Source organism: Cuculus canorus, chromosome 17, assembly GCF_017976375.1.
Source record: "Cuculus canorus isolate bCucCan1 chromosome 17, bCucCan1.pri, whole genome shotgun sequence".
Taxonomy (NCBI): domain Eukaryota; kingdom Metazoa; phylum Chordata; class Aves; order Cuculiformes; family Cuculidae; genus Cuculus; species Cuculus canorus.
This window is the reverse complement of record NC_071417.1, coordinates 5,809,951-5,827,612: the sequence shown is the minus strand read 5'-3', so window position 1 is coordinate 5,827,612 and position 17,662 is coordinate 5,809,951. Positions and strand designations below refer to the sequence as shown.

The 17,662-nt window shown below is 40.5% G+C and overlaps 1 protein-coding gene across 1 annotated transcript in view; it reads left to right on the top strand.

The window, feature by feature from the left end:
• Positions 1 to 582: 582 nt before the first annotated feature.
• The window catches only part of DNAH10 (dynein axonemal heavy chain 10), a 57,531-nt gene continuing 40,451 nt past the window's right edge, over positions 583 to 17,662 (top strand). The window contains exons 1-19 of the mRNA XM_054082364.1: positions 583 to 763; positions 1,104 to 1,211; positions 3,480 to 3,625; positions 4,435 to 4,540; positions 5,660 to 5,775; positions 6,323 to 6,512; positions 6,691 to 6,848; positions 7,919 to 8,149; positions 8,790 to 8,980; positions 9,451 to 9,649; positions 10,386 to 10,580; positions 11,199 to 11,369; positions 12,112 to 12,288; positions 12,627 to 12,800; positions 13,410 to 13,579; positions 14,269 to 14,420; positions 14,825 to 14,989; positions 15,668 to 15,875; positions 16,777 to 16,933. Of these exons, the coding sequence (XP_053938339.1) occupies positions 583 to 763; positions 1,104 to 1,211; positions 3,480 to 3,625; positions 4,435 to 4,540; positions 5,660 to 5,775; positions 6,323 to 6,512; positions 6,691 to 6,848; positions 7,919 to 8,149; positions 8,790 to 8,980; positions 9,451 to 9,649; positions 10,386 to 10,580; positions 11,199 to 11,369; positions 12,112 to 12,288; positions 12,627 to 12,800; positions 13,410 to 13,579; positions 14,269 to 14,420; positions 14,825 to 14,989; positions 15,668 to 15,875; positions 16,777 to 16,933 (3,195 nt within the window). The remainder of the gene's footprint in view (positions 764 to 1,103; positions 1,212 to 3,479; positions 3,626 to 4,434; positions 4,541 to 5,659; positions 5,776 to 6,322; positions 6,513 to 6,690; positions 6,849 to 7,918; positions 8,150 to 8,789; positions 8,981 to 9,450; positions 9,650 to 10,385; positions 10,581 to 11,198; positions 11,370 to 12,111; positions 12,289 to 12,626; positions 12,801 to 13,409; positions 13,580 to 14,268; positions 14,421 to 14,824; positions 14,990 to 15,667; positions 15,876 to 16,776; positions 16,934 to 17,662) is intronic.

Sequence of the window (17,662 nt, the reverse complement as noted above, 5' to 3'; positions counted from 1 at the left end):
TGATTCTGTAAACTTTGTACTTGTTTCATACCAATCCCGAATAAAACCTCCTTTGCGCTGCAGGGGGGCGGTGGCCCTGATGGCTGTGGGCAACCCCCTTCCCACCGTGGGGCGCCAGCAGCGCCTTCAGGCGGCTCTTGGGCGCTGGGAATGAACGGGCGCGCGCAGCCCCCGGGGGGGTGTGTGTGTGTGTGTGGGGGGGCAATGAACGGGCACGCGCAGCCCCCGGTGTGTGTGTGTGTGTGGGGCAATAAACGGGCACGCGCAGCCCCCGGGGTGTGTGTGTGTGTGGGGCAATGAACGGGCGCGCGCAGCCCCCGGTGTGTGTGTGGGGGGGCAATGAACGGGCACGCGCAGCCCCTGGGGGTGTGTGTGTGTGGCAATGAACGGGCACGCGCAGCCCCTGGGGGTGTGTGTGTGTGGCAATGAACGGGCGCGCGCAGCCCCTGATGCGGGAAACGAGCGGGCTCTCGCAGCCCCCGCGGGGCCACTGACCGGGCGGGGCGCTGGGCGGGACGCTGGGCGGTGCTCCCCGGCTGTTGCCGTGGCCGCGCGGCGTCGTCTGTCGCTGTGGTGGCCGCCATGGGCCGAGGCGACCCGCGGGTGCGGTGGCTGCGGGAGCGGGCGCTCTCGGCGCTGGGCCTGGGCGCTGCGGCGCCGCTCGGGCAGCGTGAGGCGCGGGCCGTGCTGCGCTTCTTGGACCGCGAGGCGGGGGGCGCGGCGCTGCTGCTGCTGCGGGCCGAGCGCTGCCAGGAGCCCGCGGGTGAGGCCCCGACGAGCGCGGCCGCGGCCCAGCCCTTCCCTGCGGCCGCTCCTCACTCCCCTTTCCTTCGAGCCTCATGAGCCCCAGCCCCGTTCCCCCTGCCCGTTCCCCCTTCTCTGCCTTCCTGCCGCTTGGGCCGGTCTGGTCATACGTTCAGAGTGGTTTGGCTTGGAAAGGACCTTAAAGGTCATGCAGTTCCAGCCCCCCTGACATAGGGGCACCTCCTGAACCCCTCTATCCCGCCAATTCCCATAACTCTCCGGTTGTGCCTTGGAGGGATTCGTGCCACCCCCACTGCAGGGTGGTTTTATCCTGCTTTCCTCCCATCTCTGGTGTGCAGACACAGGCGAAGCAGGCGAGCTTGTAGAGGAGCGCCAGGAAGAAGGTGCAGATAACCTGTCTCCTGATCAGCTGGACGAAGCTGCCTGCTCCGTGACATTGGAAGAAAGTAGGTGGTTTGGATGGACAAAGTGTCGTCCCTGCAGGTCACGCTGCTGTGAGGCTGAGTGCAACTGCCTCGCGTGGTGCTCTAAAGCAGATCTAGCAGCAGTTACATCAATGACTGCTTTTCCTAGGAAAGCAGATCTGATTTTGTGGGCAATGTCCCAGGCAATGTGGCTAGTTAATGTTTTATCAAGAGCTTCTGCTTCAGGATGTTCCTTTGGAAGAAACCTGTCCTTGTTTAGGTCTTTTATCTCCATCCAAACAAATAGAAAGAAAGAGACTGACTGGGATAAAAAAAGTCAACCCTCCAAAACAGATCTTCCATGCATTCTTTGTCTGCAACATCTCTTACTGGCTTTTATAATTTAAGATTTTGAGAGATTAATATGATTAAAATAACTAGAATGAGGATGTTCCCCTTAATAGGAATGAATAATTATCCTTGTCGTAAGAGTTGCGAGCTCTTGTCTTTATTCTGATGTATTCTGTTGAGGATAGAAATGGTTAGATAGAAATCCCGTTAAGAGTTAAGATTGCAATACAGTGGTTAAAGTACTGGACCAGAGGGGCCTTTCTCAGGACATTAGAAAAAAATAACAGAAAAGCGATAGAAAGGGTATCAGAAGAGAGTGCTGATTTTCAGTAGCTCAGAGATTCATTTCACTGCTGACAGAATCTGTGTAACTCCCACGAGCTTCTGAAACAGTTCCTTGCAGAAGCAAAGAGCCCTGGCATGGTATTTATATCCATAGAAGAATGTTGTTCATGCAGTGCAAAAAAGGTAGGACCACGAGAGTTAGTGCTGAAACCTGGTGTGGATGTAAGTGGACTAAAGGAATGATATAATTCAATTTTCCACTCTACATAGAATCATAGAATAGTTTGGGTTGGAAAGGACCTTAAAGATGTTCTAGTTCCAGCTCTGGACCCGTTCCAACAGTTCCATCTCCTTCTTATGTTGAGGATTCCAGAACTGCACACAATACTCCAGATGAGGTCTCACAAGAGAGGATTCACAGATTCACAGGCAGAATCACTTCCCTCGACCTTTGATGCAGCCCAGGGTATGCTTGGCCTTCTGGGCTGTGAGCGCACATTGCCAGCTCATGTCAAGCTTCTCTTCAACCATCACCCCCAAGTCCCTCTCCTCAGGGCTGCTTTCAATCACATCATCTCCCAGCCTGTATTGAAACTGTGGATTGCCCTGACCCAGGTGTAGCACCTTTCACTTGGCCTTGTTGAACCTGATGAGGTTCTCACAAGCTCACTTTTCCAGCCTGTCCAGGTCCCTTTGGATGACATCCTGTCCTTCTGGTGTGGCAACTGCACCACTCAGCTTGGTGTCATCTGCAAACTTGCTGAGGGTGCAACTCGATCTGTCTATGTCATTGATGAACATATTAAATAGCACTGGTCCCAGTACGGACCCCTGAGGGTACCACTTGTCACTGATCTCCATCTGGACATCGAGCTGTTGACCACTACTCTCTGAATATGACTATCCAACCAATTTCTTATCCACCAACCATCCACCCATCAAATCCATCTCTCTCCAATTTAGAGAGAAGGGTGTTGTGGTCCCTCTGAGTGGAGGCCGCTGCGATGCTGCAGGTTAATGCTCAGAAGCGGAAAGATGGGGAGAATTATTTATTGCTTGATAATAATATTGGCACACAAAAGATCGAGTTATGGATGCAACTATGCCTTTTCCACTTTTTTTTTCTTTAAGCGTACAGAAATCTGTGCTGAAAGGGGAAGAAGACGTGGTGCACCTTCTGAAAGACAATATAAAATAAAGTTTGAAATTCTTAACTGGCCCTGCAATTCGCAGACTTATTCCGATGTTCCAGTGTCTTCACCATCACTTCTTGAGCATGACAGAACTATAAATATTTTCTACATCATAGAGCTGGCATGACAAAACCCTTAATTGCTTTCATTTCCTATTGCAAAATGGTTTCAATTTCAAATGTGTTAATCTACTTCATTTGTCTTAAAAGATCAATTGCGTTTGAAAATGCTGGTAAGGATATTCTAAATAAAGCCCAGTTACCTGTACAATGCAGCCACTTGCATATTTAGATTCAGCTCTTTAGCAACAGTGCTGTCCTATGGGGAAACATACAATTGACACCTAATTTTCATGGCTAGTTATTGAATGATGATGCTGAAGATGGAGAAAACCACTCAGGCATTTAGTCTGAGAAGAAAATTGGAAGAATCCATTGAGGAATAGCTGTTCTTTGATTGAGTTGCTTGTGCTATTTCTCAGGGGTGACTCAGAAAAGCAAGACATCCCCTCTGCAGTCTACAGACAGTGAAAGTGTGTCAGGTCATGGATCTGCTCCCTCTAGTGGGTCTGAACTGACTAAACTGGAGCAAACATTTACAACTGACAGTGTGGAACACATCCCACGGGTAAGTCAATTGTCCTTCACCATGTTCTTTTGTGAACATGCTGGCTTTCTGATGCAAATGTTTCAGGAAAACTGGTAGGCAAATTAAGGAGGTGCAGTGCAGAGCAGGTATGCAGAGTGGAAGAGAATGTTTTATGAGAACAGGAATTTCCTTTCAAAACTAGTGTCCTGTGGTGTCTGCCACAACCTCGGACAGTGACTTACAAAACATTGCAAAGGTTGTTTACTTGGTGAAATGCTAACTTCTGGTGAGAAAATGCAGCAGTGAGTCACTTGGATACCGTGGTAGCTGTTGCCAGAGTTGCTTGTAACAGAAAAAATGCGATTAGAGTAATTGCTAGATAAAAAGGCCGTGGGAGGAGCATGTATGGCACAGTGGACAAAGGCTTTTGTCCCTCGAGTCTTTCACCTGATAGATGGTCAGGTTGGAGCCTGGGGTTTCTAACTGAGCTTGGTGAGAAGCAACTGACTGAGAAGCAGGTGGAAGGGAAGTAGATGCATGCACATTCTCAGAAAGGCATGAAGAGCAGGCATTTCAGTGCTTTCTGGTATCATATGTTTCAAGCACTAATGCTCTTTCTCCTCTTGGCCCGGAAATCAACATTGTTTCCAAAGCTGATAATTTTTGCTGTTAGCTGAGTGATTTTTTAACATTTTATTTATGTTAGTAATTTACAGCAATATGAAGATAATGGAGTTAAACTAATGATTCTGTCCCATTGCTGACAGCATTTGCTCACGTTTTCGTTCTGATAAGATACGTGGCAGCAAATCGTAATAGTCATACTTCTTTTCTACTTTCCATTTCAGCTACAAGAGCGTAAAGTCGACAAAGTGTGTTTCTATGTAGCTCTCGATGAAATTCCTGAAGAATTTGTGTCAGATTGTACTGTATATTTTCTGAGAGACACCAAAGGTATGTGCCCTGATACTGTAGGCTCAGCGTTTTCTGTCTTTGCATCGAACAGTACTTGATGTCGAGAAGAGATGGTACTGACTGGGATTCAGGATGGTGCATATCCAGCTTAAGTAATTGGGTATGAATACTCTCAGAGTAGAACAAGGAATCAGGAACACTTTTCATATGAAGTTTATGGACAGTTACACATCAACTGCATTTTACCAGCAAGGTTGAAGCTTCCCTGCTGCACTCAGAGGAACTAAGAAGGTTTAGTTACTCCAGCTGCTAGAACTGTGTGAAGTGTTTTGAAGACGAGAAGCTGTATGTACAAGTTAGACCATAGGGGAGTGATAAGCACAACTGAGGTACCAGAGTTCCTGACCCGACTCAAATTCTGATACACAACAGCAGCATGTTTCATTCTGGTAGTTCATACTTGTATCATACAACCAATGACAGAAATTATTCCAGCATCTGGAGTAGCTCTGGTTCTGGTTGCAATCAGATCTTAGTATCTAGCTCTAACCCCACCAGGAAACACTTTCTACACTAAAGCAAACAGCTTTTTCCACGTCTACATCCAGGAACTGTCAACAATCTGTTAACTCCAATTTAGTGCCAGAGACTGGCCCCAACACAAACATTTATGTGGGCTCAGGGAGCAGCAGTGTGCAAGGTTCGGAGCTACAAAGAATTTTGTGTGTGCCCATTAGTTTCTGTTTTTCTAGAAATAGTGCATTTGGGACAAAAGAAAATGATGGTAATATATTTGGTAATTTTGTGGCAGTTCTGTGCAAGGTTTTCCTGGTCTGTCTGTAGAAAAGGAGTTCAAATCAAGACTACTGTTTTGTTTGAATAGAAAACCACTTCCTAACTAGAAGGCTGGATTGTGAAGGTTTAGAGTCAGGTGATGACACTTATATTCCTCTGCCTTTTCTGAAAAAGCATCTACACTACTGCAAACGGCTCTAGCTTTGCAAGTGACTTGCATCAGACCTATTTTATTATAAACAGAGTTTGTTTTATTGGAGTTTTAGCATTATTATTTAACTTAAATAATAAGTTAAATAATAACTTATTATGCTTTCTGTATCAAAGAATTAGATTTGTGCTAACTGTTTGTATACTGTTTAGAAAGAGTTACTGAACCTGATGACCTGACTGAAGCTAATGAGGTTCTTCCGAAAGTGATAAAGTTTGGTGTACTGACGGATGATACTCTTCCAATGCTAAAGAATGTCATCTCACAGGTAAACGTGTTACAACTTTTATTTATGGAGTCTTGAGTGTTTATGAATGGTTTGCCCATTTAGTGTTCTACTGACAGTATGGACTGTGCATAAGGAACACTAATATTTAATGAGTGGCCTTCATATGAACAAATGAAGTTTTAATTCTTATTTGATATTTTGTTTCTCACGTTTTTGTAAAGATGTGGAGACATATGTTTTTCATTGCCTGGCCCTATATGAGAATCATTTAACAGTGTGAATCATAGAATAATCAGGTTGGAAAAGACCTCTTGGATCATTGAGTCCAATCATTCCTATTATTATTAGCCATTTATTTTTATCACTAGATATGTTTATTTTTGTGTTGATAGGCTTTTGCAAAAGCATGCTGGAGCTATTTCAGTACAGAACTGAATGTTGCTAAAGTGATGAAATGGAAGGAGAAGCACTCCAGTTAAATTTTAGAACAACATATCCAACACTTAAGTGTATTGCTAGTAAGCTGACTTATTGTTTTCTTTTTTAATAAGAACCATGTAATCTGTGGTGCCTGTTTGAATTACAGGTGGTTTTGCCAGCTTCCTCCTATGGTCAGCAGACCGAGGAAGCTTCCGTTCATCCAGATAGTGAGAACACAGGTTCTGAAGAAAGCAAGTTACCCGAGACTGAGCTTGCAGAAAAGAGAGAACAGCCTGTGGAATACTGTAATATTCCAATGAGCAATGAAAGTCAAATGAATGGACGAACATTACTAAGTGCTACCCAGGAGACTGTGGAACAAACTGAAGGCGAGTGTCCTGTCTGTGCCAGCGCTGTTCTATTCAGAGCATATGGCAGCAGGAGGTTCCCCTAGGAATGGCCATCTCTGTGATGTTGCTTTGCCAATGCTGATGGAACAAGACAGTTAATTCTCTGTGCTTTTTCTTCCAATAGGAGATATTAACCTGGAGATGCCAACTATAAATCTAGAGGGAGAAGTGACTGTTCTTGCTGCTGTTCCTGAAGTGGTTAAAGCTCTGGAAAGTTCTGCAATGACCTGGCAGAAATCAATATCCACTGCCTTAGAGGAACAACTGAAAAAGGTTCCACAGGTAATGTTGCCTTTAACACCAAGTTCCTTTTATTCCTGGAGACATTATGGCATTTCCCCACAGGAATCTCTTGGAATGGATTGTGCTCATTTCTAATCCATCTTCACGTCTGATTGTTGGAAAGCCATTCCCTAAGTGATGTAAGACAGAACAAAAGTAGCGTGAACTGTATGAGTCTGGGAAATAGAATATAAATAGAAAATAAAGTAACTCACTGCAGATACTATCCACACAGGATAATCGTGGAAAACTAAGGCACTTGTGTTATCTGCACTCTTCTAAAGATAGCCATGAAATATTAAAAGCTGCAGTGATTCTTTTTTTTAAAATATGTGACTATACTTTTTCTTGAAAAAAGTCATCTCTCTCAAACAGAAAATTCTGGTTCTAAAGTTCTGATTCTGCAAATGCACGGGTGACTGGTAGCAGTAAATATAATGGTGGATTTCATGTCTACAAAGTTACTTGTGCATAAGCTTTTGCAAGCATGGACTCTCCAGCTCCAACTCGGGGGCCCATGAGTGGTTCCCTTCACTGTGTATAAAACTGTCTTGATTTCAAGGATCTTCTTCTGTCTGGGCTTTTTACATGGTTGAACGGTACAAATTTTGCAAGGAGTGGCTGAGGGAAGTGCAGTTGTTTAGTCTGGAGAAGGGGAGGCTGCAGGGGGACCTTATTGCTCTCTACCATGCCCTGAAAGGAGGTTGTAGAGAGGTGGGTGTTGGTCTCTTCCTCCAAGAAACAAGTGACAGAACAAGAGGAAATGGCCTCAAGTTGCCCCAGGGGAGGTTTAGATTGGATATTAGGAAAAATTTCTTCACCAAAAAGGTTGTCAAGCACTGTAGCTGGCTGCTCAGGGAGGTGTTGGAGTCACTGTGCCTGGAGGTGTCTAAAAGACCTGTAGATGTGATGTGTAGGGACATGGTTTAATGTTATGGTTGGACTCAATGATCTTAAAGGTCTTTTGCAAATGAAGTGATTCTATGATTCTATATATAGTCCTGGTTATAGGTTTTCACTCTTTCATAATGCTGATTTAGAATTTTTATTTTATTCCACATTACTTCTAGGGTAACGGTCCTCTTGCAGAAGTTGACCTATGGTGTGAAATAAATGATACTTTAAGTGTTCTTACTGAGCAGACAAAGCTTCCAGAAGTGCAAAAAGTCTTGAAAATATTACAGGAAGCTGAATCTGAGCATATTGGAGGTTTACAGATAGTCTTAAGTGACCTCAGAAAACATTATGTGGAAGCTCTGGATAACGTTAAATGTCTTTCAGCTGTCAAACGCCATTTGAAGGTAACTTTCTGAAGTTTTAACTGTAGTTACCCGAGTTTGATTTCTCTGTTCGTATAATCACCTCTTGTTTATTTTTTACTTTTTATCAGCAGTAAAGCTATCTATTAGCTTTTTTTTTATATTTAATAAGAAAAGGACTTGTGTATTTTCTTTGAATTACAGTTGGTCTAATATTTGAAAGCAGAAGCCCAGAACTGTGAACAGCTCAGTCTGTAAATCAAAGCCTTGGGAGAACCTGATAGCATAGCTCAACTGAGGACAACAGAGATTTCTTTACTCCATTTGTGAAGTAGCTTCTATCAGTGATAAGAGCTAATGTCTCAGTTTTTAAGTTTTATTGAAAATCATCCAAACATACAAATAAAGAGTTGAGCCAAAAAGAGTCTTCGGATGTCTTTTACAGAAAAGAGGACACTAATGAGATAGGACCTAAATAGCATTTGAGCAATAGAAGCGGATTTGCACATCCAAAACCACGTGTTTCTTGGGCAACAGGGTGTTTTCTTGACTGGGTTATTTATTTAACAATGTCACAGTCTTTCTTAACTTCGGGTATCTTTAGAATAAATACAGGTTTGTTGAATGTGTACCTGTGTGTTTTCATGACATCTTATTCACAATATTTATAATACACTTATAGAATTTAACGTATGGCACTGAATTTAGTGTTGTCTTGAACACAATTCCTTCCCTGATGAATGCCCTGAGAATGGTATGGACTATCTCACGGCATTACAACAAGGATGAGCGGATGGCACCCCTCATGGAACGAATTGCATGGGAAATTTCAACAAGAGTGTGCAGAGTTGTGGATTTACACACATTATTTAAGTAAGTATGGGATTCCTGTTTAACTAGGCTGTATTTATTAAAAGTTTTGCTTGCTTTACATGAGGTGCAGTGGGTAACATTTTCATCAGGTAGCTTTTTCATTTTTCACTATTTGAAGTTGTATTACAGGGCCATTTGAAAGTAAATTTGTTTTATAATATTGATAAATTACTAAATCAGCACTGAAGAAATAGGTGCTCGTCCTCTTTTGACTGGAAAGGACGTAAATCTATAAAACCAACAGAATTACAATAGTAAAAATGTGGCATAAATACTATCAAAATCAGTCCTGACCTAATATCTCCTTTCAAAATCGTTCATATTGAGAAATAAGAACTCACAGATCTAAGTTTTGCCTTGGTCTTGTATAATTAGAAGCTGCTAAACCAGGGTATATTAATGTAGTTGAGATATAATTTTCTATTTATGGTCTTTGTCTAGTATCTTAACTGTTTTGATTTGATTAATAGAGAAGATAGAGCTGTTGCCAAAAAGAAAGTTGCGGAAGCAAAAAGGACTCTTGAACAATGGAGGAATTGTTATTTTGATGTTCGTGCTCAAATTGAAGCTTCAGGAAGAGAGCAACACTGGGAATTCGATCGAAAATGTTTATTTGAAAAAACAGATTATATGGCCTCAGTCTGTCAAGATCTGTATGATATTTTGCAGGTAGTAATGTAGACATTAAATAGAGGGATTGTGTGATCAGTGTCTTATTCTGTAGAGGAGAGTTTTGTATTGTAGTTCTTGAAATGTTAACAGCCTTTAGTTTTGTGAGTGGTTTTGGGTTTAAGGCCTTAGCAGTGCCTTTAATTCCAGCAAAGCTGTACTTAACGCTTGAGACAAAATAACTCTTCTCAAGGTACTGGTTGAGGAAAGATATTACTTTGTACATCACTGTTATGAACATACAGCCTTGTAACAACTGTTTCACAGATCTGGAGTTTGCATTAGTTGTCAGCTTAATGATATAATTTTAGATAAAATAACTGTTCAAGTAAACTATAATATAAAATGTGACTATATATGAATCAGTATATCAATTGCTGGATAACATATGAATAGGGAGATGCTATGTTCAGGCTAATTTAAGTGAGAGTAGCTAGAAATATTAGTGGTCTATCAGTGGTCAGATGCTGTAGACTGGAAAAACCGTGTATGCGAAAAACGGAATAAAAAGGAGTAACAACTGAGTATTGTCTGTTTTAACAACTAAAGTATTAGTGTGAGGCCTGTACAGTGTGGGATTTTCCGTAAAGCTTCTTAGTGTCTTATATAGAAAATGTAAATCACAGAATGAATTGATCATTCTCTGAGCTGTTTTTAGTTTTTTTACAGAAATTATATCAGTAAGATGTGTCAAATAGCAGAAAAAGCTTTCTGTTATGTTTTTCTGAATCAACAGATCGTCGAAGAGCTATACAATGTATTTAATCCTGAACTGAAAGCTGTCACAGGGGACCCAAAGCATATTGATGACCTAGTGAGAGGATTAAAAGGGCTGACACGTCCTATAGAAGAGCTGACTTTTGACCCTTTTAGCATCAAAAGCGCGCATGACTGGAAATTAATTATGGAAGAATTTAAAGAACAAGTTTCAGTAAGTACCATATACTGTGATCCTTGCCTCATTAATTCCTATGTAGAAATTCCTGCTAGGATATCAACATTTTCATTTGAAGAAAATTGTATGTTTGTGAAACAAAAGAATATATGTATAAATATGTAAATGAAAATGTAAGGAAACAAATTTTTAAGTCAGTATTCTCTTTCCAAGTTGTTTTTGTTTATCATTTCACTTTTTCTTGAAAATGTTGAAGCACACTTGTCATTCATTGGCAGAATGACCACAGCATGAACAGAGGCTACACTCGGCCTCTGTGCTCATGTATGGGCACGTCAAATCGTATCCTACAAAGAAGTAAAACTTCCTTTTCTGGATTCATTAAGACCTTCACTCGACAGCTAAGAATATGAACAGAGTACAAATTGTTACTACGGTTTTTATGATTTATGTGCCTACCCAGCAGACACATTAATTATCATCAATTTCCTGGAGCTTACGGGAAAGCCATCCATTTGTTAATAATTTAAAAGACAAAAAATAGCAAAAATATGCTTGTCCACTGTTATAAAAACGTATTTTCATTTTGCCTTCCGTTCTTTGTTTCGCAAGATGATCTTTAAGTGATAGGGTTTCTTGGCCGCCTTCGTTTAGGTTATTGAAGAAAAGACCAAAAAATTCATTGGTGAGTCTTTTAAGAACCTTCAGTCAGCAGAAGCTGCATTTGACATGCTGTTAAACTTCCAACACATCCGCTGTCGTGAAACCATTAATAAGCAGATGATGATGAAGTTCACTGATGTTTTGGACCAATACTGTAAAGAGGTATTTAATTTAAGGAATTCTTATGTAATACGTAAAGCTTTTTACTTAGTGAAAATTGTAAATCTACGTATATGTCTAAATACCTGATAGTGTCATTTAATACCTGGAAGGCTGACAAGTTTTATAAAATGAATATAATAATTGCCCTCACTTTTTTTTGGAGCCTGTTGGACAACTAGTGTAGTTTCGAATCCCTACGATGGAAAAGATTAAGCTGAAGTAGATGTGCGTATCTCTGTATGTGTGGCATTGCATGGGAACTGAAAGATGTTTGCACTCTGAATTACAACAAGGCTTATGGCCGTTCCTTTACCTTGTGAACAGCAGTTCAGGAGCCCTTCCTGAGAAAACAGGTCTTTCACACCCTACATCTTTCTTGTGGTGTACAAGTTCATGGTATGACCAAAAGGTGCCAGAAATCAAGAGTGAAGGCAGAAATAATTTGTGACATGTTGAAACCTATATTTTGGAAAGCTTTTCATGTCATAGCCTTTTTATTGATATTTCAAAGAACATTGAGTTTAACAAAGAAACATAATCTTACAGTAAACGCTGCCACAATAGCAGTTCCAAAAGACAGAGAAAGAAATACGTTCTCTGTGATGCAATTCAAACAAACAAGAGATGCATGAAAAAAAAAGAATTGTTTTTATCATGCTGCTGGAATTATCTTCAGAGCTTCTGCTGTGTACCATTGGCAAGCAAGTGAAGAAATGACTCTGAAATATTTTATCCTCTTCAGGTTGAAAATGTTAAGCAAATCTTTCTTCAGAATCTGAAGGATCCGCCTCTGTGCAAGAATCATCCTCCAGTGGCTGGAGCAATATACTGGTCCCGATCCCTTTTCTATCGAATCAAACGCACTATTATTCGATTTCAAGAAGTGGAGGACTTGCTTGCTAGTGAACGTGGAAAGGAGGTATGTTGGTTCTTTTGACATTTAATGAATACATGCTTTCTTCATACTCTTCTTCTAAAGATGTGAAAGTGCTCTTATGTGTGGTGATGTTCCAAGAATGTCTTTGCACACAGGAAGCCATGTTAGATGTCGAAAGTTGAGACCTTCCCACTGTTTCGCAGAGAGACAGTGATACAATCAGTGACAGAATTGAAGAACCTACAGTCTCCGTTGTCTGCATGAATTACAAGACATTAGTTGTCCTCTCATCTAATAAAAATTAGAAACCATAGTAAGACAGGTTGGTTGAACACTTCTCATGGTCTTTAAAATGAATTACACAGAATTTTTGTTTCTAGGTAAAACATATATATCTTCAGGTGGCCAAGAAGATGAAAGAATATGAAGATCGAAGATATAGTCAGTGGAGAGCTGGGACAGAAGAGAGACTCCCACAGCTACTGAGAAATACTCTGCTAACTGTCAGCATTGGTGGGGATGCAACCCATGTTAATTCAGAGGCTTCTAAGCAGGTGAGATATAGGAAAATAGTATCTCAGACTTCTCTTTGGGGAAGAACTGAAACCTGTCTCATGGTCAGTAAGTTTTTTTCTAAGAGTAATAAACTGGTTTTGAAAGGAAAATTTTGAAGCTCTGAGCTCAGAGTGGTCCATTATAAGACATGGTTGCTGAATGACCTGGCAAATGGATTAGTGTTGTTACTGTGTGTTCTTCTGTACTGTAATTCCTGTTAATTTTGGGGGGTTTGTGCAACTTTTTTGGGATTTGGGATTGAAATTAGATAGAGGTAGGTTCCCAGCAGAGCCCATGCAGAATCCTGTTCTAAGTAAACTTGTCTGATTATGAACTTCCACTGGGATTTCTGTTGTAACTGCAGCAGTATATAAACAGAGGTGATCTTGTTTGCTTTTTTGTAATCAGCTTTCATTGAAGAGGTAGTTGTGCATAATTTCTGAAACTAGAATGCTGAGGTTACTAACGAATTTCAAAGGCATTGCTCTGAACGTCAGCCATTCAGACTTTTACCTATTGCCCTATCAAACGTCTCCAAGAGCTATCCTTTTCGTTGCATTAACAGTTTGGTGTTCCTCTCCTTTCTGCTGCCCTTTCTTGTGTTGTAGAGCTCTGCAGCATATGAACCTGGCACCACAAAAAACACCGTCCACTTCCTAGTGAATTTTTCTCCTCTACTCCAAGAGACTATCATTGAAACAAAGTACATGGAACAGCTAGGGTTTCCAGTCCCAGAAATAGCAAGATATGTGGCATTACAGGAAGACAAGTATCTTAGGTAAGGCTGTAACGGAATATCTGCTCACATACAGACTTGTGACAATCGAAACCAGTGTCATTAAGGTTATCAAAGTTTGGAAATAGAAGAGCTCTTAGTGACTTCTTTTTAAGTGTGAAACTACTAATGGCCATGTTGCACTAATAAGCTTTTCTCTGATGCTGTCTGCATCCTTCACCTGGTAGGACTGTCATACAAATTGACATCACATCTGAGAGAAAACAAGGGAAGTAATTTATTTTGCGATTAATTGTAAGCGCGTTTTAGATTTCAGGTCGCAAGTAAACTCACTGCTGCTTTCTTCTTGTGCAGCTTTGGACAAGTCACTTTTGCCCAAATTATCACAGGCATTTAGCACACAGGTACGCCTGTAAGAGCCCTAATTGGATTTTAAAGTTCACCTCTTGAGTTCACTTGTGTGCTTCAAACTGGGGCTGTCTTAAAAACATTTTCTGATTTGGGGCAAGGGAGGTTTGTCTACCGGCTACTGGAGCCATGGGAATTTTTTCTTTTCAATAGGAAATGAATTGCATTTATAATCAACTCAGTGGTTATTTCTGCAAATTTTGCTTTTTATGGAAGTCTGAATGGAAGAAAGATGGGAGTGACCTGCTCTTTGATCTGTGTTCAGAACTGTATTTCCAGAAAACTGCAATTTTATGTTTTGTTGTTGTGTTTCTTACACTCAGGTATACAAGTGGGTTGAAAAACATGCTGGATCGCTATCACAAATTAATGGGATCACTGAATGAAGCAGAAACCAAACTTCTTGATGACCGTATTCGAGACCTCTGGGGAGTATTCAGATTGGGGCACGAAAGACTCTGCTGGAACTCCTTGGGTAATGGAGATGCTATTTTAAAATGACCTTAGATACCGATTTTCAGTAAAACAATGTCTTCAGTTCAGCAATCTGTTTTTTATGTCACACGCGTTTGACAGCAATGTATCACTAAATGATACATCCTGTTGCCATGGTCAGGGTCAGCGTAGTAGGTTAGACAAACTCTGATTTCCATTCTGATGTTTTTATTAGATTTAAAAAACTGAATGAAAATAGGTAGAGAGCCTTAGCTAACAACTGTAAGGGAGCTATGTGAAGGTTTAGTGAGAAATCATCTAATCTGTCTTACTGCAGAGCATAAGTTCATTCTTACAGATAAAACACTTCTGGTTGTGGCAATTTTGATTCATTGGTGAAATATTTGTTAAAAGAAAAAAAACCCAGTCATTATTTCTTTCAAGGTGTTGGCGACTTTATTGTCCAATGTACTCGGGCCATCAGGAAGTTTGAAGTGCTTGTCCGTCAGATTTGTAATAATTCTGAAGACATTAACAACAAACTTCTGTTTATAGGATCAACAAATCTCTTTAAGTTTCCTCCTTCAAAAAATGGTGATGAACTTCCTAGTAAGTCCTTATATTTTTATTTTGAAGCTCTGTGATGTTTTATTTTGCTCTGTCTGCTACTTTGCGTTCTTAGTTGCTAAGGTCAACCCTTTTAATTGTTACTAAAACTAATTACCGTAGTATTTCATGGTGTAACAGAGGAAGCACAAACAGAGGTTCAGTACCCTAAAGCTCATGGTATCAACCAGAGAAACGAAGATGAGTACACGAGTAGGTAATTTGACTCGTGCCTACCTTGCTTTTGATCACTTTCCCGCTAGCTTTCCTTTGATTTCCTTATCCTTCTTGTATGTAGTAATGTAGTCCTAGAGCTGCGATCTGCATGAGTGTCAGCTCCCTTCTGGGCCGTCTGAACTGGATTCCTCAGATGGAAAGGGCAGTGAGGTGATTGTCTCCCAGGTCTCCCTGTCACTGGAGGGAGCGGGTGATGGACCAAATTTCTTTCAATACTTTTAAAGTCTTAAAAAGGTTACTTTTACATCTAGTGATTTCTTTCAAATGATTGAATCAATATAAAACCAGAGGGTTGAAATATTAATGTATTAAGCATTTAAAAAGTGAAGATATTTTTTATCAGAATACATGATTAATTTAGTGTTTCCAGAGGAAGCCCAGCTAATTATTCCAGTCTGTTAGGTCTTTTGCAGTTACTAATGCTATTTTTTGTACCTTTTGCAGAAGTGAAAGAGTTTTTTGAGTATGTTAAGTGTGAAAGATCCAAAGCTGTGGCACACCTGGTTAGAAAGTACACGGCCATTCCACAATTGCTAATAAAAGTGGAAAGACAAGTTGCCAATACGAACAGTGGCAAATCTCCAAAATTAACTTCCTATTATGCATACTGGGAAAATAGGATTTATGAGGTGTTGACACAGTTAATTGTGAAGTAAGTAAATTGTTTGCTTTAATGGATTTTTAGTCTTTCATCTTCAGGCTTTTCTGGATCTGTTGATCAGTATGTGTACTGATGTTCTGTTTGAACACCTCAGTGATTTGCAGTTTGAGACATATTTGGTTTTATACTGTTTTTGGGTTTGTTTTTTTTTCCCCTGCAAAGAATGAAGAGCTGATGACAAGGCAGAGGAGAAACCCAAATTCTGAGAAAATAGGTATTGGTTTGTTGTTGGCAGAAGGGAGAAACTAGATATGTTTTCTGTCATGTGTGTGGTTACATATTCCTCATTTATTTATAAGATTTTGTTTTACTAAAGAATGCAGTTTTGAGAACTTGGTGTCTGGGTGCCAGATGCATTCTGTAATGCAGGGTACACCAGTATGAAAAGAAAGGATTGCTGGATTTTACTTTACCTGTTCTGCAGCGGGTGAGACCAAGGAAGTTCCTGTAGCAAGATATTATATAGGCTTATATTATAAGCAAGATATTATTACAATAGAGCATTGCAGGGTTATAAAAGCTTTCCAACATCTCTTCTTCTCATGATCTGTGTCGTTATAATCTGATCTATGCTCAGCTGAGTTCATTTTGCTGTCTTGGCTGGACTCTCGCAGTGGAGTTCACCGTAGTTTCAGGGTCCTTTTGCACCCCATTCATTCCTTCCAATAGCTTCTTTTAGCTTGTCAAGCTTTTGCATTATATCAGTATCAGTGGGACAATTTTGCTCTGATACACATCAGTGTTTCCAGGTGAAATCACTGGTAACTGACTTCAGATGGATTTGCTTACATATCTAAGCACACACATGACAACTGCAATCTCTGTTGGGTATTGCCATGGGAGGCAGCAGCTGATTATTACTTTCTTTGATGTGAATTTTTTCCTTTTCTAGGAATTTGCAGGCTTTTAATGCGGCTGTTCTTGGAAATGTCCCACTCTTCCACACAGAAGCTGTTTTGTCTGTTCCTGAGATAGTATTGCAACCTAATGCCAGTGAGATTGAGAAAATGACTGTACAATGTGTCCAAGACTGCATTGAGATCACTAAGGTGATTTTTGATAAAGATTTGCCTATTGACAGAGGTTTCTTGTGATTATAATGAATTAATCTTGCTTTATGTTTGGGCAAGCATAAATGTCAAAGGGAAGATTCATATTGCTTTATCTTGAGATCAAAATATCCAATACATTGTTCTGATTTTACAGACTGTCCTAATTTTACAAACTGGTGACAAAGGAAAAAAAAATCCATAAAGCTTCATACAGTTTTTATTCAGGCAAAATTATTTTTTACTTTTCAACAGGTTTGCCAGTGTAAGGATGCAATTTGGTTCTATAAGTTGTCATACATCAGAAGGAAATAGTTTTCAGATTGCTCTGCAGACTTTGCTTTCTGATGTATGAATGGTGGAATAAAGAATGTGAGTAGCCTTTGCTATATTACATCACTCCTCCAAAAGTGCAGAAAACCAGTTCATAGAATGTGGGGAGAAGGGCATCCAAGATGTCTAGTACAGTAGGTTTATAGCAGTGGAAGTATCTAGCGTGCTGGCAAAGGTGTAGCAATATTTCCCAGCATGAGTATGTTCACACTGGACTTCTCTCCAGACAAAAAAGCCAAATATTGTGTCAATTTTCTTGCCCTGTGCTGATGGAAAAATGATTTCAGATCTTACCTGAAATCAATACATTTACATTAGATGAGCTTCCTATGCTCAGATTTGCTGTTGTGCTCCACTGCTCCATCCAGGCTGTTTGACCTGTTTCTCTGTGTCATC